The sequence below is a fragment of the Marmota flaviventris genome, chromosome 5 (genome assembly GCF_047511675.1).
Source record: "Marmota flaviventris isolate mMarFla1 chromosome 5, mMarFla1.hap1, whole genome shotgun sequence".
NCBI classification, from domain to species: Eukaryota; Metazoa; Chordata; class Mammalia; order Rodentia; family Sciuridae; genus Marmota; species Marmota flaviventris.
In genome coordinates, this window is record NC_092502.1 from 144,251,882 (window position 1) to 144,275,164 (window position 23,283).

Genomic DNA, 23,283 nt, shown 5'->3' on the forward strand with positions numbered 1-23,283 from the left:
ACAATGAAACCCCTCATTATGTACAAGTATAATGTATCAATAAAAATATAGAAAATGGGTGGAGGGAAGAGATGGAGAAAAATGATAAAAACAGTTTACTTTTTATTCTTCCATTTAGAGAATTTTAAAGTTGGAAATATTTATCGTGGGCAGATTGATTTTTCTACTAAAATAAAGCATTCATCATATATCAGTGCTGTATCTGCATAGATTTTAGATAGAAGAAGGATTGGTAAAAATAATTCCAAAGAGTTAAGAACGATGAACATATTAATCAAGCAAAATCAATTTTCTTGCATCTTCTCTACTGTGAAACATTAGCCACTCCTGCCAGTATTGGAGGGAGAGGGAAAACACTAGGGGAAGAACAGTGTTACCTTAGATTAGGTAGAGGGAATTGATGGGAGGGGAGGGGAGGAGATGTGGGGATAGGAAAGATAGTAGAATGAAACAGACATTATTACTTTATGTATATATGTGACTGCGTGACCAATATGATTCTGCAACATGTACACTCAGAAAAATGAGAAATTATATCTCATCTATGTATAACAAAGTGCATAAATGCATTCTACTCTCATGTATAACTAATTTAAAAAAATTAAAAAGAAGCAGAATAAAACAACAGCAATAAAAAGAAGTTGGATTGACTTGCCCTTGACTTAGAGTTTTAGAATTAATTATTTCAAGAGAGGCCTATCAGGGTAAGAGAATCCTGTTACACATGGTGAGCAAATATAACTGTCTCTCTAGAAGCCAGTGGAAAGGAAAGATAAGAGAAGGAACAGATAAAGGCAGCTTCCTGTCCTAAATGCTTCTAGAACAAAGGATTACAGCCCTAAACCATGGGGAGTCTTTAGTCCTCTTGATAAGAAAATTCTCAAGCAGAGTGTCCAAGCATTCTCCCTCTCCTCCCACCCATTCCAACTTGAGGTTTCCTAGGAAACATGCAGCAGAACAGACTCCATTTTGGCTTTATGACAGCTATGTCCCCTCTTATCATTATGAACCTGGATTCTTTCTGGAATGTTGTCTTATGTGATGCTCATCCTTTCTATATGCACTGCCTTAATCCAGACCTCATCCCCTAAACTTGGATTCATGTTTTAGCTCCTAGCATTGGGTTCTCCCATGCCAGGCAAATTTGTATGTTGCCAGGGAACTCGTCTCTCTAGCACTGACCATCTCATTTTAGTCACCCACCTAAAATCAAGGAGTGGTCTCTCCTCTCTCTGAAATTAACAGCAAACACATTGAACTTCATGGTATAGTACAGGAGCTACTTTTTGAGTTTTGAAGCATATAATTTCTTCCGAAAATGTCTCCTCTGCCCACTGGCCAGTCCTGTGCAGACCTTCCACGCTCCTGCCACAGCTCCTCCTCCTGCCTATGCAGTGGTGGGTTCTACTTCCTCAGAGTTTAGAAGGCCAGGGATGCAGACACCTTGCCCTACAAGAGTCTGTTCTATAGCATGTTTCCCAGGAAACCTCATGTAACATTATGGGATTAGGAAGGTGGCTGCAACAGAACCTGTGAATGTTGTCAGTTCATAACTATGTGCATTTTATCTTCCAACCAGCAGATTAGTGCAGAGCCTAGGGAGCCATCACCAGAAGAACCAAGCACATAATAGGTGGGTACCTAGGTGGTTAGGTACACGTGCAATTCCAGGCCACTGTTACTTTTACTCCATTCCAAGAATTTCCTTTTCTAAAGCTGCAGATTCTATAGAACAGGGATTTTCTCTGTTCTTTTTCTGTTTTGTAAATCGCAGATTACTGTTACTATTACTTTTGGAGTGCTGTGATTGAACCCACGGTGTTCTACATGCTAAGAAAGTGCTCTACCGTGGGGCCATATCCCTAGCTCCTATTTTTTTCTTTAATATTCTTAACTATGAAAATGAACTATATGTATGTTGTTTCAGAAAGAGGAAATTAAATTAAGTATCATGCCAAGAGAGTTATGACTCTATTATGTGCAACAAATCTGCTAAATATATTTGTGATTTTGTTTATATCCATATTATTAAAGATGAGTTTTACATGGTAACTATTCAAGTGACATAAAAAGGTTTTGAGATGAAAGTCTAAGCTCATTCTGGTTATGATCAGAGTAAGGAGGTAGAAGTTGAGGCTGGTAGTTAGGGCACTGAGTTAAGTAGCCTAGTTAGCCATATGAGAGTTCCCAGGAACTCAGATAATGGGTCCCTGATTCTCAGTAACTAGCAAAGCGGTGTGAACAAGACCAGCTGAGCTTAGTGATTACAGGACCCAGCAAGAGCAAAGTCCAGAGAAGCTCACTAAGGCCAGAGAAGCAGGCCACAGTGGTGGTTTTAAGAAGTCCAAGATGCCAAAACATGTCAGGAAAGAGCTAGCTGATGTCTAACACCAAAGCAGGTAAGCAATACAGAATCCAGGGGTGTAAGCAGCAGGAAACAAACCAAGACTGAGGAAACTGGGCTACAAAGGGTCCACGTCTAGGCCAAAAATACGGCCATGAGAGATCAGGATAAAGATTACAGATCTGAGAAATAAGCCTACTGTGTTCTTGGAAAAAACAAGCTTAATGTCCATCAACTTCCTTCTGAACAGGCTCCTTGTTTAATTCCTGTCTAAGGGTCAAGTTTCAGAGCAGAGTCTTGGGTCAGTGACTTCAATGGTATAAGACAGAGAAGGCAGTGGGGAGAGTCCTCCAGGACAACTGCACAATAGATCCTCAATTAACATTTCTTAATCAACGAGTGAGTGAATGAATGAATAAATGAATGAAGAACAAACAAATCAGGCAGTTATTAATATCTCTATATAGGATACTGTATTCTGGGCCCAAGTTTTTGCATTTCTGGATACTTTTTATCACAGTAACCATGGAACTATGCCTGATACCATTTACTTTTTTTCTCCAACAGTGGAAAATGAAAGCTGTTATGGGGAGCCTACTTAAGGAGGCTTATGTTTCTCAAGTATGGTACTAATTAAAGAGAACTATGGTACCATCAGGTGCGTGGCCTCAAATCTACTAAACAGATCTCTACAGAGAAAGAAGCTCTGTTGGGACATCCATGAAGGCCAGGGAGACAGACACCTTCCCCTTCAAACTCTGCCCAATTTCAACTCTCAGATATGCACAGGTATGATCAGTCCTGAGGCTATCAGAAGAGAGACAATTAAAAAAAAATTCTCACTCAGGGTCAGAAGGAGCCTCAGAAGCTGAGGTCCAAGGGTTAATTTTCCAAGGCCAATGGTCATTTAGAATAGAACCTGCTCACTTGCCAGCCAGCCTATTTTAATTCCACATCATATTTTTTCTTAGAGCACCCATAAGAAATAAATCAAAGAATTTGTCTAATATTTCATGCCTTCATAGTCCAGGGCAATAGGGACCCTCCATTCCTAAGGTCTCCTGAGAGAAGGAGGAGGAGGGGGAGGAGGAGCAGTGTTTGACCACCAAGGCCACTTTAATTGCAGACATTTTCACTTATATTTCTTTTTAAATGACTCTGTTAAAAAGAGCTGTGAGCCAAAGTAAGTATTAAAGGAAAAGAACACAGGGAGAAGCGAAGCCATGGATCAATCTGGCCATGCAGGGTTTGAAGGACTGTTGAATTATTCTGAGAAATTTACCATGCATTTCCATGATTTCCCAGTGCCAGTCTCCACCTGTTCTCCAGCTTCACTATTCCTGGTATTGCCTGATGATTGCTTATTTCCCCCAGAAAAAAACACACTGGGTTCTCTCGGGGCCACAGGTGTGAACAGATAGTGAGACTCTGAGGATCAGATGCATAAGCACTGGACTATCAAAGCCATGTCCAAACAATCACAATCCCCTGTGTGACTGGCTGCAAAATCATACTTGTTCTGGAAATAATCCACCGCAAGTCACAGATACCTGAGAGCAAAGGCCATGTTCTTTTGACCAGGGAGATAAGAGTTAAAACATCAAGTTCCTGAAATAATCCACTGCCACCCACCACAGAAACCACAGTTGGGAGAGGAGAGATGACAACAGAATATTTTCAGACATGCATTACAGGAGCAATGATACCAATTTATGGCTTTGGGCCACAGTAGGGAAGGGACCCTGACCCAAAAGGCTGGCTTGTGTTTCCAAGGAGTAACAACACCAGGGCCAAACTGTAGGCAGGACATCAAAGAGGAAAAGTTCTTTCTCGGATATTCCCTTAGCATAACTGTAGAATAGTTAATGATTTTTTCTCCTTTATTACCAAAGGAATATGAAATCAGTCTTAAGAGAAACTTTTTAAACAAATTTATATGAGTACTTATTGAATACTTACTGTAGATTCAGACAAGTAGTTTGGAATTGAGAAGGGTAATGCAAAGACTAAATGACAATTCTGCTCTCAGTTAAAAAATTAAACATAAGGTGAAATAAGGCAGCAATACAAGACAGCATGTAAACAAAAAGACGGAATTATATACAGGATGTCTTCAAAGAGGGGAACTAAGTTCCCTTTTTTTTTTTTACTTTGGACTTCACATTAATTAACTATTCCAATGCAATCTAGTTGCATTTCCCAAAATTTTACCTCACTTTTTGTGTCACTTAAATAGTGGGCTGGGGATAGCCAGGATTTTATGGTGATATAGCCTCACTAAGCATAGAGCAAAGGCAGGATCTCGCAAATGTCCTGTGGGTCTATGGAGTCAAGACTTCCTTAGTGGATGCTGCAGAGTCCAGAATAAAAATTCAATTTCCACAGTGTGCTGGGGTGGCAGGGTCAGAGAGATTTGAGGAACACACTGAGGCATAAACAGTTGAAGGCTGACACCATTCCCTGGGTGCCAAGAACCATCAGAATTCCTGTGGGTAGCAAATGGGTAAAGGAGAACGGAAAGCATGAAGGGGCACAGAGAAGTCAAATACTCAGCAGTGGGGCTGTGGCCAGAGGCTCTGAGACTTCCAAATGAGTGCAGGGTGGGAGAGCAAGATGTTACTTGTCTCTTTTTCTCTTCCCCAAGGGACTAGGAAAGAGGGGGAAAAAAACACCTCCATTTTCTAAGTGACTCAAAGGTTAAATAGAAAATATTCAGGGATGACAACTCTGGTTTTCAAAGGAGTTACCATAATGTTAGGAGCACAGCATATCAGAGGCCCAAGAAAGAATCTCTATGGATAAATAAAAATGAGGTTAAATGCAGAAATATGTTTTGTTTTTTTTTTTTTTTGGCAACGGGGATTGAACTCAGGGGCACTTGACCACTGAGCCACATTCCCAGCCCTATTTTGTATTTTATTTAGAAACAGGGTCTCACTGAATTGCCTAATGCCTCACCATTGCTGAGCTGGCTTTGAACTCGTGATCCTCCACCCTCAGCTTCCTGAGCCGCTGGGATTATGGGTGTGTGCCACCATGCCTGGCTCAGAAATATGTTTTTTAAGTGAGTTTTTAAATTTATAATTTAAGGAAATAAGGCCACATCTAAATAATGGAAAACTTGTATAAAACACCTTCGCAAAGATCAAAAGACATTAGCCATCATAGGGTGCTTAATCATGAGCTTAAAACATATTAAGTTATTAAATTCACATAAACATATTATTAAATTTGCATCCCTAGCAAGTAATCTGAAGGATACCTCTCATCCAAAATAAAGCTATCAATCAAAAACAGGAAATTAAATCTTTCAGTGCTAATTCTAAAAGAGAAGGATCTGAATTACATTTAAAAATTTAAACTTAGTAGTTCAGTAGTCAACAATTAAGATACAGGAATAGAATTTAAACAAATTTATGTTTACTAGGGAGCAAGATGCCACATCATCAAATGAAGAACACACAGGATACTCTTGGGATCCTACTTGGTAAGTTCATGGCATCGTCTCTAGGTAGCAGACTGCCTCTCTCCCTCAGGCCTGCCTGCTGTGGAGCTTGCTGGACTCTCTATTTCCAATATTGACATCTCCACAAAATCCAGAGATTTAATAACCTAATACCCACCCCAGGCAGCCTGGACCACGACAGATGGGAGATTTGAGGAACACATTGAGGCATAAACAGTTGAAGGCTGACACCATTCCCTGGGTGCCAAGAACCATCAGAATCCCTGTGGGTAGCAAATTTACCCTTCCGATGGGAAAATTCAAGATGTGCAAGTTCTACACCGGCTTCTGACACAATGTCAACAGCTCAATGATACATCCTTTCTCAGCTTTCCCTCTGTCACTTCTCAACTCCTTACTGGTATTTCCCAGGACATCCTATTTCCCAAGTAATTATTTGTTCCTGGATTCTTGTCTCAGGGTACATCTGGGGAAGCTCAAATAAGAAACCCTGAGTTGTCTCCAAGTCTAACCTATTTCCTTCTCCCAAGAAACCCACACCCAAGCTGGGGTTCATTGATGGGGCCAAAGGACATGAGGACTATTTTCACTGAAAGCAAACCTGCACAGGGACATAGCTGATTTGGGGTGAGGGTGGATTATCAGAAGTCAAAAGCTGGTAAAAGAGAAATCTTGTAAATGATAGTTACAGGGAAAGAATAATGAAGTAAGGGTTTTAAAAAAGAAGAAGAGAAAAGAAAGGGTGGGGGAGAAGAGTTAGAAGAGTTGCGCTGAGAACCATAGGGAACACAGAGTGGATCCCCTTTACCCGCTTACAAGGAGCAATTGAGTATGAGGGAGAGCTGAAGCAACCCTACTTTGCTTCTCCTTCGGCCTTAAAGGTATCTCAATTCTTCTGCTGCTGTCCCAGGCAGAACCTGCCTGTGTCTGCTTTCTTCTTGACCAGTTTTGGTTTCTTTTCTCCCCTAGTTCTTGGTCTGTTTGATGCCATTGACCTTCAGCCCTGATCCTCTTGTGATGCCTGTTTCCAGAGATCACACTTTCATGTCTGTTCCCATGATCCGCCAGCAAGCCCTTCTCTCTCTCTCTCTCTCTCTCTCTCTCTCTCTCTCTCTCTCTCTCCTATGTCTCTGTGATGCCTTCTGTATTTTCTTAGCAATCAACCACCCCTCTTAAAACTGCCCAGGAGCTCTTTCTCCTTTGTACTGAGGGCTAGAGTCTGTTTCAAATTCTTTTGAAAATTATAAGCTATTTTTTTTAATATACAAAACCTAGGAATCTGTCAATTATTTTTGTGGGCTCTGTTCCAAGTCTCCTGCCACTTCAATTATTTATTTGTTTATTACCAGATCCTTCTTTCTGCTTGAACATCTTCCTTACAGTCTGGCAGGCAGAGCCGTCTCCCAGACAAACACCACAGCGATCCTCCGTGGCATTGGAATCGATCTCGTAGTCACAGCCAACCATCTGAAGGAAGAGAAGTCAGGATGAATAACACTGGCAGGAGACACAGAGCTGCCCAGACCTTTGACTTCGTTTCCCCCCCTTCATAAGCCTGTGTAGCTTTGCAAGAGTACAAAGACAAATGCTTGTTTTCTTCTCCTGATGGAGGTCAGAGGAGGAACCAAATCATTACCAGTGATAAAGCCAATGGTTAAGGAAGGACAGTCATCCCTCCATACCGACAGCAGATACCAAAATTTGCAGATGCTTAAGTCCTTTATATAAAAGGTATAGCATTTGCATAAGCCTATGCATATCCATGTACTTCAAATCATCTCTAGGTTACTCACAATATCTAATACCAATGTAAATGCTATATAAACAATTATGATACTGTATTGTTTAGGGAATAATAACAAGAAAAAAGTCTGTATGATCAGTACAGCCACAGTCTTTTTTTCCAAAAGTTCTCCATCTGAGGTGGGTCGATTCCATGAATATGGAACCTGTGGATTCAGAAGGTGACCATCCTTGTTTAGAAGAGAGAGAGGCACACACTGAGTGAGATCTCTAATTTTTCCTGGGTCAAAGGTAGAACTGAACAAAGTTCCAAAAACCTAACTACAAAAAAGTCTTGGAATTGGAGTCGGTGGAGCAGCAAGTCTTCACAAATGCAAACCTTATAATCCCTCCTCTCCACCAAGATTTCCCAGAAGTGATGTAACGACTCCATCTGCAACTTGGTTTAAGGACAGTGGGTTAATCAGCCATCATCAGGAGGAACAAGGCTTAATGATGAGAAGATGCCAGTCCCAGGAGGGAGGAAATCTTAGACTCATCATTAGACCCTCTGGAGCTTCCCATGACCCCAGCTCCAGTGCACTTTAAACTTGGCCACAGCCACCCATCCTGACCTCCCTCCCTCCAGCTGCAGAGGAGGAACAACCAGTTCTTCCTGGACCAAGATGAATTTTGTTTCTATGCTGTGGACACAATCCATTCTCAGTGTTCTGCCTAGCAGTTCTCCTGAACCATCATCTTTCCCTTTTGTCTGTCACCAGGGTTGAGTCTTTTTCATTTTGAAAAGCCCTGCCTACAGAAGGGGAGTAATGAAACCTGGGGTGTCCTGAAGCATCAGGTTGCAAATAATCATGACACTTAGACGGAAAGTCATGAAGCACATGGGAGCATCAATTGAACTTCTCTGCTGCCTGCTTTCTTCCACAGCTGCATGGGGAAAGCTGCACCGTATCCCTTGATACATAATTTTCTTTCCTGTTTGGAAAGGAGAATTGTGCCCCAGTAGGTTCTTTTTCTTCTCAAGAATCATTTTTTTTTCTAATTTTAAAGTCACCTCAATCTTCTGAAAGGGAGATTAGTCGGAGACTTCATACTCTCTATCAGCTAGACAGAATTAATGCCCACTGACAGAAAATAGCTCAATTCCTGAGGTTAACTATCTCTAATTTCCTGTAGGCACAAAGATTGTGCTGTTTGACCCAATCAGGGAAGAAAATAAAGTCCTAAGATATTTTTTTAAAATATCAAAACTTAATTATGCTAATTAAATGAAAAGGAAAAAAAATTCCAGACACATGCCTGGAGTGGTTAGAAGTAAAATGCCAACCCTTCACCAGTGATAAGTTGATGTCAAGTTTGAGCACACTCTAATAAGCTGACCTTTACAAATCATATTCCCAATGTTTTTCATACCTTCCCTGACTTGGAGTGAGTCAGGGAAACTGAGATATATTAATTTTAAAGTGTTTTCTTTAATCTACCAAGGAAGAATAGATTAAAACATAAAGAATAAAGGCAGGCATGCAAAAAGACAAAAAAAAAAAAAAAAAAAAAAAGAACATCCCATAGAATCCACATCTTTCTTTTCTCTCTCTCTTTTTCTTTTATTGATTCTTTTTAGTTACACATGACAGTAGAATCCATTTTGACATGATTATACAAACATGGAGTATATCTTGTTCTAAGACCCCAAGACCTCTCCTTCCTCTTCCCTCTATTGATCTTTCTGCCATTTGCCCTTAGTTATTTTTTAAAATTAATTTCTTGTGGATGTACACAATGGTGAGATTCACTGTTGTGTATTTACATATGTGCATAGGAAAGTCATGTCTGGCTCATTCCACTGTCTTTCTTTTCTCATCCCTCTTCCTTTCTCTATCTACTGCACTTAACCATGTCTTCTCCCTGAGTTCCTCCAGCAATATTATCCTGCACATCTGGGAGGCAAGGGTTGGGGGAAGGAACCATGCACATGTCCTCAACATGCTATGCCAACTGCTTATTGAATGGATTCTCGTGGAAATCTCACCCAATTTGTTTTCCCAGTCAGCTGTGCCTAGTGCAACCAAAAGTGAATTAAGTATATAACGGAAGGTCTGTGAAGGTGGAAACCACTTCAAACATTAGGAAATCTCAGGAGCAAAGAACTAGACTTCACTCTCCTCTTTTAGACCATGCACTGGCAATAAGGCCACAACTGAATGGTCTTTCTGTCTTCTGTGGAGTTAGGGGTGGCCTGCTGCTGCTGCTGTCAAATGTGAATAATGACTTCAGCTTAGCTCTTCTTTGATATGACTCTGGGGATTGGACAGCCCCACAATGGGGAGTGGATAAGTTATATCAATTTCTTTGAATTCTCTCTCTCTGCTTAAGAGTCAACATTGTTTTGTTTTGCAATTCTCAAGGGATTGAACTGAAATAGCAACTAGCCCCATGAACTAATCCACCTGGAATGTCACCCTTTCTTTCTAAGTTCCTCAGCAAAGATAGACACTGGAAGGATGCCTAGTTCTATGGTGAGATTTATTCCCAGCCAATGAAACTTTAAAGTGTGAAAACAGGTCAGAACTACGCTTAGTTGGAAAAAACAGGTAAATGCCATTTAGTGAATGGAACAGTAGCATAAGGCTTTCCTCACCACATTTTTTCAAAGTTGGTACTTGTCCTAGATTAAACTGTGTCCTCCAAAAAAGATATTTCAAAGTCCTTAGTACCTGTGAATGTGATCTTATTTGGAGACAGGATCTTTGCAGATATCATCAAATCAGGGTACTAATTGATTGTCACTAGGAAGTCACACTCGATTAGGGTGACTCTAAATCAAATAACTGGTGTCCTTTAAAGGAAGAGATTTAGAGACAGAGACAAACAGAGGGAATATGGCTATTGTAAAGATGAAGAAAGGTATAAACTGGAGTGAGGTAACTACAAGTCGGGAATGACAAAGATTGTCAGAAACCTCCAGAAGCTAGAAAGATTTGAGGAAGGATGCTTCCCTAAAGCCTTCAGAGGGAAGAAGAGCCCTGTTGACAACTTGATTTCAGACTTCCAGCTTCCAGACTGGGGGAGACAAAACATTTCTTTTATGTCCCTCTATTTGTGGTAATTTGTTATGGCAGTCCCAGGGAACTAGCACCATGTTATTTTTCCCACTTAAGATGGGGGAACTCATTTAGAGAAGCATAGTGGTTTCCCCAAAGTCATTCAAAACACCATGTTGTCTGCTTAGCTCTGATGAACTCCATTTCCATGAAGGTAGCACCTGAACTCCTTAGTGTGGCATCCCAGTCCCCCATGGCATCCACGGCTGCTCCCAGACACACTGACCTAACCCAACCCTTCTGCGCCTCTCACACTGGATGTCTTTAAGTGGACATCCACCATCTTCTGTTAGTCAGTTTATATGGAATCTTAAAGTCCACTCTCAGAAGTCGCCTCCACCGGGGACCTTCCCTGACCCATGCTGGCGGATGGGGCATGCTTATGGCACCTGACTTGAGAACACTGGCTGAAGGCCTGCAGCCCATCTGCTTGGCTCCTTGCCAGAGTCTCCAACCAAACTGTCACCATTTACTCCTGGATGGCCAGTCTGATCTCTGTGTCCCTAGGGACTGAATTTGAGGTCAGGCTCCTTGGATGCTAGATTTCATCTTATGGTTGCAGTGGTTTGTTTGTTTCCTTCCAGGGAGGACAAAGACCTTTTACTTTTGTGTCTGTAACTTTTGGCTCTTAGCTAATTCAAACACAAATTGAGGTGCTGTTTGGGGGCAAGGAGGCAGGTGCATTCTGTATGGATTTCTCACAGGTGATCTGTTTATGAGGTGTCCCGAAGAAGCCATGGCATACAGAAAGACTAGTGGAATTGGCCTGAGAGACTAAGCTTCTAATTTGAGTTCTTGCCTTCACCAGTCCTAAGCTAAAGATTTTATTCATTCATTCATTCATGGCTCATGAAAGGAGTAGTTAATCACGAGCCATGATTATCATGTTCAGGAGCTTAGACTTCGTGTAGGAGGCTCTTGATAACTGCCTGTGGATTTCAAGCAGAGTTGTAATAATTACAATTATGTCTCAGAAGGTATTTAGGCCAAAGTCTGAGAGGAGAGCTGGAGGTGTAGTTCAGTGGTAGACCACTTGCTTAGCATGAACAAGGCCCTGGGTTCAAACCTCAATACTACACACACATACACACACACACACACACATAAATCTGAAAAGGAGAAAAGGAGAGCAGATTGCAGTGGGAATGAGGAATGATCTATAAATTTCATTTAGGAATGTTAAGACTGAAGTAACTCTTGGACTTTGAGGGGCAAGAGATTGGATTTGGCATTTGAGGTGTTCAGTGTATCACAAATGACCTGCTGTGCACAGCAGGCTGATGATAAGATTTAACAAGGGTGTGGCTGAGTGGATCCAGAACCAGGGGCATAGGGTAGGAGGTTGGTGGAAGGATAAGAGAAGTCTAGAAAGCAGATGATTTGACAGACCAGGACATCTGGGCTGTTCACAGGGAAATGAAGGCCAGGATAAGCTGACTGGGAGAAAAGAAGCTGAAGTCAAAGAAAGAAGGGAGAGAGCTGGAAGAGGAGCATGGGGCTTGAGACAGTAGGTAGTGCAGTGAGATTCAGAGCTGAGAGAGGGGGAGAGAGGGAGCATCTGATCACATTTTTAAAAGTTTATTCCATGTAATACTTGTGATCATCACAGTAGATATTCTGAAAAATCACAGTGTAAATTTGTGTCTCTGATAAGCAAACTTTGGAGTTGGGGGCATGTTAAAAATAAATTGGAGTAGGAGGAGGACAGTTAGTTACTTCCAGAACAGATTCAGTTCTATTCAGGTCTTGGTAAATTAACTTTATAGTAGAATCTGAAAATCTGATATGCCAACATGTTGGCAAATACCATAATTTCAACATAGACAGTTGAATACATTAATATATGCAAATACTTTTTCATATTAATGAAGAAGATGGATTAAACATTGCATACATTTTTTTCTGAAAACATATCTTTTTTTTAAAAATTTCAATATATGTTCAATTCCTCTCAAGGAAAAAAAAAACCCCTGAAATAAATGAACAAAGAGACTAACAAGGCTGAAAATACCTACAACCTGGATATTGGGAAGATAAACTATATCTATATGATTAAGTATATTTGATTTGACATCATTTTGGGGATTTAAGCACTTAACTCTGTGTAATACAGACAGAAAGTGGGCAGTTTTAGCTTATATAATGCTTTAACTGGCTCCAAGTAAAAAGAAGGCAAACTGAAAGAATCTGCCTTAGTTTATTAAATTCAATTAATTGATTTTAATAGAGATTAAGGATTAATGTGGTTGCATAATTAATCTATTCCACTGTATGTTGAAATTATGGTACATGCCAACATGTTGGCATGTCAGATTTTCAGATTCTACTATAAAGGAAATTTACCAAGACCTAATTAGAACTGAATTTGTTCTGGAAGTAACTAGCTATCCTCCTCTCTCCAATTTATTTTAACCCCACCATATATTTTGTTCAAAGCATTGTTTTCTAATGCAAGCTAAAAATGCTGTCTCTATACATGCAAAATTACTTAGATCTAATAGATAATTTTAGCATCACTTTAATTTCTCAGTATCTATAGTTTTCATCTGTAGCTGGATATGCTACTCACTTGGGGACATTTTAAAATATCTATGTCTGGACCCCAAGTCCCAGAGATTTTGAATTAATAACTTTGACATGGAGCTTAGAAATTAATAATTTTTAAAAGCTTCCCAGGTGATTCTAAGATATAACCAGAATCAAGAGCCACTGCTTTAGACAGGGTGGGGCAACTTGTGGTTAAATTATCTGATAATCCTCTTCTCTCACTCTCTGAAATAGACCTAATTCAAATACATTAATTTGGGCTCTTAGTAGCTACAATGGTATTAGTTGGTTTAAAAGAAAACTTCACCTGAGCCTTTCAAATCTGGAGTCTGCTTATGGCTTGCTCTCAGCTCTCCCATGCCTGTTCCCAGGCTTTATCCTCTTGCCTCTTGGGTTTTGGTCACCATGCTAGTGAACTAAAAAGCACCTTCAAGGAGATAAATGCTTATTCCCAGGGTGATGGAGATTTTGGGGTAAGAGGTTTTCACAGGGTCCATTTTCTCCAGTGGAAAAAAAATTATGATAAATTTTTGCAAAAACAAAATGTACTGAGTTTATTATATGCTAGGTCATCTGTTATTTACCCTTTTTGACAATTCCTGTAAGGTAGTTACATTAATAGCCCAATTTTATCACAGAAAACTGAGTTTTAGAAAGATGTACAGGGTTGCACAACTGATAAAATGATGGTATTGAGTTCCTAGTCTAGTACTCCAGTGCTAAACCATTATGGTTTATTTAACAGTTAATTAGATTACTGTTCTTTTGATGAATTAAAAGACAACTTCTCTTTAAACTGAGATTCATGTTTGGGTATTGGATCACAAGATTTGTTGCTTTATTCCTTGTAGCCAAAACAAATTGCAAGCAATGACAAAGAATCCTTTAATGGTTTTATACTCAAAAGCATTAACAAACCAGGTCTAAAGAATTTATAAAAAGATGGAGTTGATTTATGGTGTGGGTGTGGAAAAAATTACATAGAATCAAAAGCCTGGATTACAACTACACATTATACGATCTCTCCAAGAAATTCATGTTGACAATAAATGGAGAATTAAATGTTAATATGCTGTATGAAAAGCACTACACAAATGATTAATAATTTCATTTTTTCCCTCAAATTTAATGCTCCTGAAATAATCCATGCTGCCTTTTCTTAATAATTCCTCTTTTAATTTGGTTCTTCCACTTGGCTCTACTCAAAACTTAAAATAGTACCACAGTGAAGATCAACAAATCAAGAAATAAAAGGCATAGCAGAAGGGAAAACTTCTCAGGTCGAAACTTGACTATAGCTGGGTTTGGTGGCGCATGCCTGTAATCCCAATGGTTCAGGAGGCTAAGACAGGAGGATTGCAAGTTCAAATCCAGCCTCAGCAAAAGTGAGGCACTAAGCAGCTCAGTGAGACCCTGTCTCTAAATTTTAAAAAGTACAAAATAAGACAGGGATGTGGCTCAGTGTTCGAGTGCCCTGATACAAAAACAAAAACAAAAAAAAATCAACAGTAATGAACACCAGGAAGTCTGTCTTCTTGTGTCTCAGACCATTTATAAAAACCAGACCACATGCAAGTGCCACAAAAATGTAAGCTTAGAATGTGTAACTTTCTGAATTTGAAAGATCATGATTTTATAAAGTTGTAGATTAAGGAAACATACCCAATACCTTACATATGCCATTAATACAGACATTTCTGCTGTTGCCACCTTCAAAGCAAGGGGTACCATCAATGACAGCATCCAGCATTCTCTCAGAAAACTGGCCATCTATGGGTCGGCAGTAGAGCTCACAAGGACGTGCTAAAGTGAGAGAAAGATTAGGTTAGCCTTGTAGTCTGGCATCCTTTCTCCAGGAAATAAAACTGCAAAAATCATACAAACATAACTAAGAGCAAATGCTCTGAACACCGAGACTCTGGATGAACTTGAGGTTAACATGTGTTAAAGCACAAAACAAATAATGAATGCCAACCAATTTTATATAATGTGCAGTGAATTGGTTGTCTGAGAAGGTGGGGTGAAGTCAAAATGTGTTGAAGAGACCATTGGACAAAGTGCCAGGGAAAAGGGCCAAAAGACTCTGAGGATAAATTGGAGCACTTCTTTCATGGTAGTGTGATAACCTTGTCACTGCTAAAACTAAACACCTACATGGAGTCACCAGGGAGCAATTCTTCTTCCAGCAATGAGACCATCCATCGAGTGTTGAATCCAAGGAATTATTTCATTAAGACTTTGATATAAGCTTCAGAATTCAGATTTAGGAAAGCAGCCTGAATAATTCTGGAGCTTTTCTTTAAAAATTTATCCATTTCAAAACTGCTGGGAAGGGCCAGGATGAGGGGGCACTTACACAAAATTTAAGAAGGCACTTGTGATTATAATTGGATCTTCCGTCCACGCCAGGTACTGCGTCGAATTCCAGAATGATGAAGTTCCCATGTTTGTCTCAGTTTCGTGAATTTGTACTGTTTGACCCACTCCCCAAAGTATAAAACTATCCAGAGACTTCAGCTAGTCTTGTTAATACAGTGAATTCAAAGGAATTTGGCTTGGTAAAATAATAGCCAATATATTATTTGAACATTGTTTCCCAGGTTTTGTTTTGCTCGACAGTGATTATCTTATTTTAAGAATCACAACTGTCCTATGCAGTTAGTTATTTTATTACCTATTTCATAGGTGAGAAAGTTTAGCCATAGATACTAAAATCTTACCAAGCTCTCCCAGTATGAGTGGCAGATTAAACCATCATGGTGCTTTGTTTCAGATCCCACACTACAAACCCCTAGTGTACAGACACAACATTTTCTTTAACAACAGAAAAATGTCTTTGATGAGATCATTAAACTGACCACTTTCCACCACATTAGGCAATGCTGAATTACAACACCAATACAAAAGGAAACTGGGTAGCACACTAACTGGATAGCTCTGCTTTAATTCAGAGTATATTTTCTCATGGGGGAAAATACTAGACGCTGAAGTATTCACTTCTACAGAAACAGATTTAAACATTTTAGTTCATGACTATCCCTTGAAGAAGTGACTTTATCTTTCTATGACTCAGTTTCCTCATCTAAAAAAAACAAGTAATAATATCTGCCTTGGAGGTAAATTGTGAGAAATGAGACAGATATTGTATGTCAAGCACTCAGCATTATGCTATATAGAGTAAGTGATCAATAAATGGCAGCTTTGGTTTTACTTGTGCATCATTAACTGGAGGAATTCTAAAGGTAGCCTTGGCATTCTGTGCCTCTGTCTTTCCAATCTTCCCAAATAGTCAACAGACTTGTAACCCTGGCTTAATTGTTACTCCAGCCAAAACAGAAACAAAAGAACTTCCCGAAATACTCTCTTTCCCTTCAGATTATTCCATTATGTCATTATTAATTAATTCAGCATTAAATTCATACTTTGTTTTACTGTCTTCTAACTAACTGGTATTGTGTCAGTTTATCATAAAGAATACGAGGTCATGGTCTGATAGTAGATGGTTCCATAACTTTATTTTACTATGACTATAGATCTCATTCAAAGGTGTTCCAGTTGTACAATATCTACTGAAGTCCTCTCAGGTCTACAATTCCAAGACTTCAATTTTACAAACTCCTCAATCATACTGTAATGTCCTCAAGGACACTCAAGTCATTTGAGCATTGATTAGCTACTACCAAACAGCACAGTCTGAGAAGGAAGAGTCATAACAGAATGGTGAGGACTCAAAAGCTCAGTAGAGGCAGGAAAAAGCACAGAGATTTTCCTCAGAGTGTTGGAGTTAGATACAGAGAAATACAAATCCATCCCTGACTATTAAACCTTGCCCAAGACTCCCAAGTCTCTAAACTGTGCAAGGGACTGTTGGAAAGTGTGTGGCTGTTACCATTCACCTCTCCCAGTGATTACTAGCAGAACATTACTCTTAGAAGAGTCTCTTAGTTCATCTTTATGAATTAACTGATGTGACAATGATCAACACTGATAGGGAGAAAATTCTGGATCAAGCAGCAAAGGGATTTTTAAATATTGAGAGATTATCAACTCAGGCAGTCAAAAAATGAGCATTAACCTTAGTGATAGAGGTCAAGGACATTCATGGTAACAATGAAATGCTTATCTGGACACAAGTGGACAAATAAATTAATAGAATTCTCTGTGGGCCCTGAAGGCAGTGAGACAAACCCAGTGCCAGGATCTTGCTCAGAGAGGCAAGAAAGATGCAGAATCAGCAAAGAAGATTTTATTCTTGTGCAAAAAACCTGTCATTAACAACACTAACCTCTGAAGAATAGATGAAGTATGGTGGGACAGTAAGAATTCACTTTTATTTTATTCTATTATGTATGCTTGCATTTTTATAAGACACATATATTCATTTTAAGCACAATGCTGTAGCTCTCAAACAAGAAAACTAAATAGTCTCCTTTATGTGATAATGATGACACTTTTTCATAAAGAGAGTCCCACCCTGTTTCTCAAGTATGGGACTAGTACCTCCTTCAAGGCTAACCAGGTTGAAAAAAGCATGCTGCACATAAGAAACAAAAATGTCAGTCTCATATAAGTGCAGCAGCCTAAGGAATCCTTGAACTACCTGGTAATAATCCACAGCTTACTGCCTCAGAGCACAGCTGTGCCTAAGGCCAGAGAGAACCTTATGCTTAAATAAGGCATTGCAAATTGAAGGTTCAGGGCTACTTAAACATTTTGTAAGGTTGCCTGTCCTGCTATGTCAACCCCTCCTCTGGCCTCTTTCTTTCACGGTGTTCTGAGGAAACTGCAGATATTGTTACATTGGCCTGTGACGCAGGGTTCTGCAAAAGGAGGTAAGGGTGGCATTTAATTCTCAGTGATCATCATGAGCATCAGAGATTGTGTCTCAAAAGTCAACCTCATAGAATCGAGCATTTCTATAGCTTTGATTATTTTCATTGTCCTCATATTGTTTACCTGACAACCTTTTGTCTGAGCCATGAGTTTTTTTTTTTTTTTTTTTTTTTTTTTTTTTGTGTGTGTGTCCCTCTGGTTTTCAAGAGCTTTCACGTTCATTTATAATTAGGTAACGTGAAAGCACTAAAATCAATTTACTGGTAAACTCTCACCCTCATCCTGTAATTAATCTTTTCAAAGGAAGCTCAGGTAACTGCATGAACTTAATCAAAGGTTTTATTTTCAATTCTGCTGAAACAAGATAGTTCAATATTTTAAAATTAAGAAATGGTCATTAGAAGCAAAAAAATCAAACTTACTAAAGTGTATAAAAATATTTGTTTAGTTAAGGAAGAGTTTTGATGCATTTCATGTGTGTTGGTCAAGGTGGTAGGTACTCTTTGTTAGTAGGTAAGTCACCGCACCTGACAATAGCACAGGAGCTGTACAGAAATCACCAGGATAGAGGATGGCTGTTTATACCCTGGAGAGACAGTGAACTCAGTAGGGAGCAAATTAAACCAATCAATCAATCAATCATTCCAAAATGAATGAAGCAGATGTTTACCCTTATGCCTATCATTGCTTAGTATTGACAGCTACACTAGACTAAAAGGTAGGCACATAACAAAACTTGTAAATAAATGAAAAGCAAAGCTGAATGAATTTTTTTCATTCTAAGTCCAGTTATACTTGAGCCATCAGTTAAGATCACACAAGTTCAATCTTATATCTGTGGTAGGAAAAGACCAAGAATAAGGACCTGTTATACCATGGGGGAGGTTATCTATTTTAGTCATGGAAGGCTACTTATTCAGGGTCCCTAAAACCACTAATCCAAATGCTCTGCTTTGATTCAACAAAATAGAGAATGTGTAAGATACAGGCATAGATAATACCAACTGAATGCACCTTTCATCATTAGCATGAAATCCACATGAATACACAAATGAGTTTCCTGTATTCAGATGCCTAGACAAGGAAGTTCAACTCTACCAATAACCAAATGCTGATGGCCACAGAACACGAATGATGCTAAACAGTTAGGGATAAGGAGTAGCTGTTGCCCTTGACAACAACTAGCCATCAGGGTATTTGGGTGACTCATCATGGGCAAAGCGCCACAGAGTCTTCCTAAAGTTACTGACAACATCGTTGTGTTAACAGGCCAAAGATGTTATTCTCCAATCTATGATTCTTCTTATGTCTTATCACAAGACTTTCAGGAGTTAAAAGTCATGAAAAATTTAAGTAGTTAATTTTAACCACTTTGCCTGGAATCTCCTTAGCCTCGGAAAGCCTTTTTGTTTCCCACTCAAATCACAACAAAGAACACTGATAAAATGCCTTCTGATGTAAATCTATAGCTAATCATCATTAATCCTGGTTCATTTTCAGGAAAGAATGGGCAATGGTTCTCACTGGAAGTTTTGCCAAAGCTGCTGTTGTGTTCTCCAACTTGATTCTCCCCATTTCATGATGTGCATCCTTTAGACATTTGATTTTGCTTTTGACCCTTCTCATAACTGCTCTGTGCCTATGAAGCATTGGTTTCTGGCCCAAGGCTGGGTCTCTCTCATTTCTAATGAAGCCATTCCTGTTATCTTGCCTTTCTTTGTGCTAGTCTCTTCCCATTTCGAATGACTCTATTTTGAATGCCTTCCCTTTTTATTTTTTCAGTAGAAAAATTACTCATGCTAAGAATCATCGACTATTTCCTTGGGAGCCTTCTTTGAAATACTCCAAACCCACAATGACCTTGTGTTCTGAATTTCTGCTGAAACTACACTCAGTTTCACATGCCCATCAATAAGCAATTAGTAGCTGAATGCCCACGTGCCCCATGTAGGTGCTCCGATGCACCTCAGCTGTTTTGAAGCAAGTCACTGTGTTTGACAAATGTCTTATTCATCTCCCACAGAGCAGAATTGGACATATACTGAGCCTTTAACATTTACTGATCAATTTCACCAGGTCAGTGTTTCTTCCAAAACACAAAACTCCTGATGGTACATATCTCTTTGTTCAACTTAGAGAAAATGTGAAATAAAAATGTGGCCTAAGATTTGAGATATACTGTTACATTTTCTTACCTGAATTAAAAACTGGAAACCAGTGGTAGAATTCATTCTTGTAGGGAACGGTGTCAAATTCACTGCATTGCATCTGCCGAAATGTTGGTGCATCTGGGCGACAGGGGTGGACGTTGCACAAGCGATATCGCTTTCTTTCTCCAGTGCAGTATTTACCTCCAAACTTTGGTCTACAAGTGAAACAGACAGCTGTTCTTTTAGTTTCCCAAAAGGCCAATATTATCCTTTAAAAAAAAATTCCCTGCCATCTGACCATACTTGTTCCTGGCCAAACTATTTCTCTTTGTGCCCTAAAAACTCACCTTTTAAAACCCTTCCAAGTTGTGTTTGTGTGTGTGTTGCATTCTATGCTATATACACAGCACTTTAGTGCTATGTGTATAGTTGCCTACTTTGCAATACTTTTTCAACTGTATACCCCCAAGGGAAAATATATGCTGCAAAAGGATAAATCATTTTTTTTTTCCAAAATCTGATCCTTCTCTATTTCCTATTTAGAAAGTTAACAGTGGTCAAAGTATTCAGAATCTTTCAACTGTTGCCTTCCTAGGACAATAGTCAATCAATTGTTTGGGAATCAATTGTATTTATATTTGCTACCTCTTCCTGAATCCCAGTTACCAAACCAGCTGGACTCTTACCTCCATTTATGTCTCCCTTTCCTCACTTTCTCCTCATTCAATCCACGTTATACACTATTATCTGAAGACACTTTTAGGTCACCTTAATTATCCTAGCTTCCTGTTTAAAAAGCATTCAGTGGACCTTATAGCCTCAGAATCAATTACAATCTTTTGAGCTTGATTATCCAGGCCCTTATGAACCTGTCTCAACTCTATTTAACAACTTTATTTCCTACACTGCTCCAATGGTACAAGCTGTCAAAAATTATTATTTTTTTTTCCTGTGCCTCTGGATAGAATTCCTTTATCCTAAGTCTTTCCATGTCGACATCCTTTCCATTTTTTTTTAGGGACAAATTAAAGGTCACCTCCATCATAAATCCTTCCTGAATTACAACCAGAAGTTAATTTCTGTCTCCTCTCTTTAGTGACACTTCATGTACCAACTGTATGCACTTCCTTAACTTGTACCTAAAGATAATTTTTTTTTTAAATTACTAAACCTAAGTTCTATGTACTGTAAGGTATCTAAACAGTACCTTGAGCATAGTTGAGTTTTTAATAAGCATTCAATAAATGAATTCATTACTCTTACTTTAGAATACATTCTCAATTTTTAAATTTCCTTTTCAATACACTTGAGCATGACAATCTCTCTATTAGGATCACTCAAAAGAGAAGAAGGGAGGAATATCATGGAATTGCTTCCAAAGAACTGGAGGAACCATGTATCCTTCCAGAAGACTCTAAGGTGATCCACATATACCTTTTTGCCTCCAGGTTTCAGCATCTGAATGAGGAATTGTGACTACTATTATAGTGCAGCAAAATAGGGCCAACAGCCTGGAGTTGGAATCTGGCTTTACCTTTAGTAGTTAGACGGTCCTGAACAAGTTATTTTATATCTCTGAACCTGTATTTTTTTTTTATAAATTTGTGAAATGAGCATGAAATTTTATATCTCATGAGTTGAAAGGACTGAATGAGACAATACACATAAAGTTACTCTAATAAAGCAACTCTTGTCACAAAGTAAGAACTCAGTAAATGATAGCCTTTTTCGGTTATTGTGAATAATAATCTATCAGTATTTATATACTACCATGTGCTCAACATCATGCTTGGGGACAAGAGGGCAGGAAAGAGGGTCAAGCCATGTTCTATACTTCCTGGAAATTTATAATTTTTTTAAGAAAAAAATAACCAAAGAAGTGAGATAATTTAAGGTGGCAACAATGTATCCCTGACTATGAGTATGGTGGGGTTTTTAGAAGAGAGAGCGAGCCATGGAAAGAGAGAGAGCCATGGAAGTTAAGGCTGGTTGGAAAGGATTAATGAAAGGAGAGTTTCTGAAGATATTCTCAGGACAAAGGCAGTTCGATGACATCATGATAAAAGCACATAAAAGTAGGACATCTTCCCAAGTGTCCAGTGTAGTGGCAGAGTCAGGATTTGGACCCTTGTTTGATTTAATCCATAGCCCATGCTCTTATCATGGTCCTGTACAGGTTGACCATGCAGCCTGCGGGGCGGAGGTCTGGTTGACTCTCAAGTTCTCACTGTGGTTATAATTCTTATGTGGCTCTGCTGTACTTGGCTCTTTTGAATGTTCATGAGATTTTCTATACTGCTCTCCCCACTTTTCTTGTTTTTTTAAACTTTATTTTATTTATTTATATTTATGTGGTGCTGAGGATGGAACCCAGGGCCTTGCATGTGCGAGGCGAGCGCTCTACCACTGAGCCACAACCCCAGCTCCCCCACTTTTCTTAATGTGAGTTATCTGTTCCTTACACATACTTAGTTTTTGTCCTCATTCATAAACAATGGTCTGTAGGCCATTTTAGGCAATAAGGAAATGAGAGGCACACCCATTTCTCAATGCTGAGATTGTCATCCTTATGTGTGGGGCAATATCTATCCATCACGTGTTCCCCTCCAGTAGGGTAACTGGACCCCACTGCAGATGGAACAAGACGTGGTGACAATGAGGTGTCAGGCTGTAGCAGAAGGAAGGAAAGGAAGGAAGGAGAGTGAGGCTTGAAGTTTAAATACATGAAAAATCAAGCAATTCAATTAAAAAAAAAAAAAAGAAAACTGCTGGTGAAGTAATTTCTATAGAATCCTTAACAGGCTCCTATAAAGTTTATAGTATCTTTCCATAAAATAATTTACAATGTGCTTACCTATTTTATTAGTTACCTAAGGGAAAAATAATATCTTCATAAAACTGTACATTCATTATGATTGAAAGTAGCTACGATCCTACCATGAATATTATGCATAACTAATCTCTTACTGATAGAGTGGAGTTATGTGGAAGGATTTAATTGCATAATTTCCTAGAGTATGCCACATAGGTTGTGCCTTGAAAAGAAATTTGCTTTATTTCTCCAAATGATGGAATTAGCTTACTTATCTAAGTGTTATT

General features: G+C 39.1%; 1 protein-coding gene across 3 annotated transcripts in view; it reads right to left on the reverse strand.

The window, feature by feature from the left end:
- Positions 1-23,283, reverse strand: part of Adamts12 (ADAM metallopeptidase with thrombospondin type 1 motif 12) — a 299,954-nt gene that overhangs the window by 74,012 nt on the left and 202,659 nt on the right. For all 3 annotated transcript variants that reach the window (XM_071612648.1, XM_071612646.1, XM_071612647.1), the window contains 3 exons: positions 20,230-20,399; positions 14,871-15,004; positions 7,157-7,277 (listed from right to left, as the gene is read on the reverse strand). In XM_071612648.1, coding sequence (XP_071468749.1) covers positions 7,157-7,277; positions 14,871-15,004; positions 20,230-20,399 — 425 coding nt within the window. The remainder of the gene's footprint in view (positions 1-7,156; positions 7,278-14,870; positions 15,005-20,229; positions 20,400-23,283) is intronic.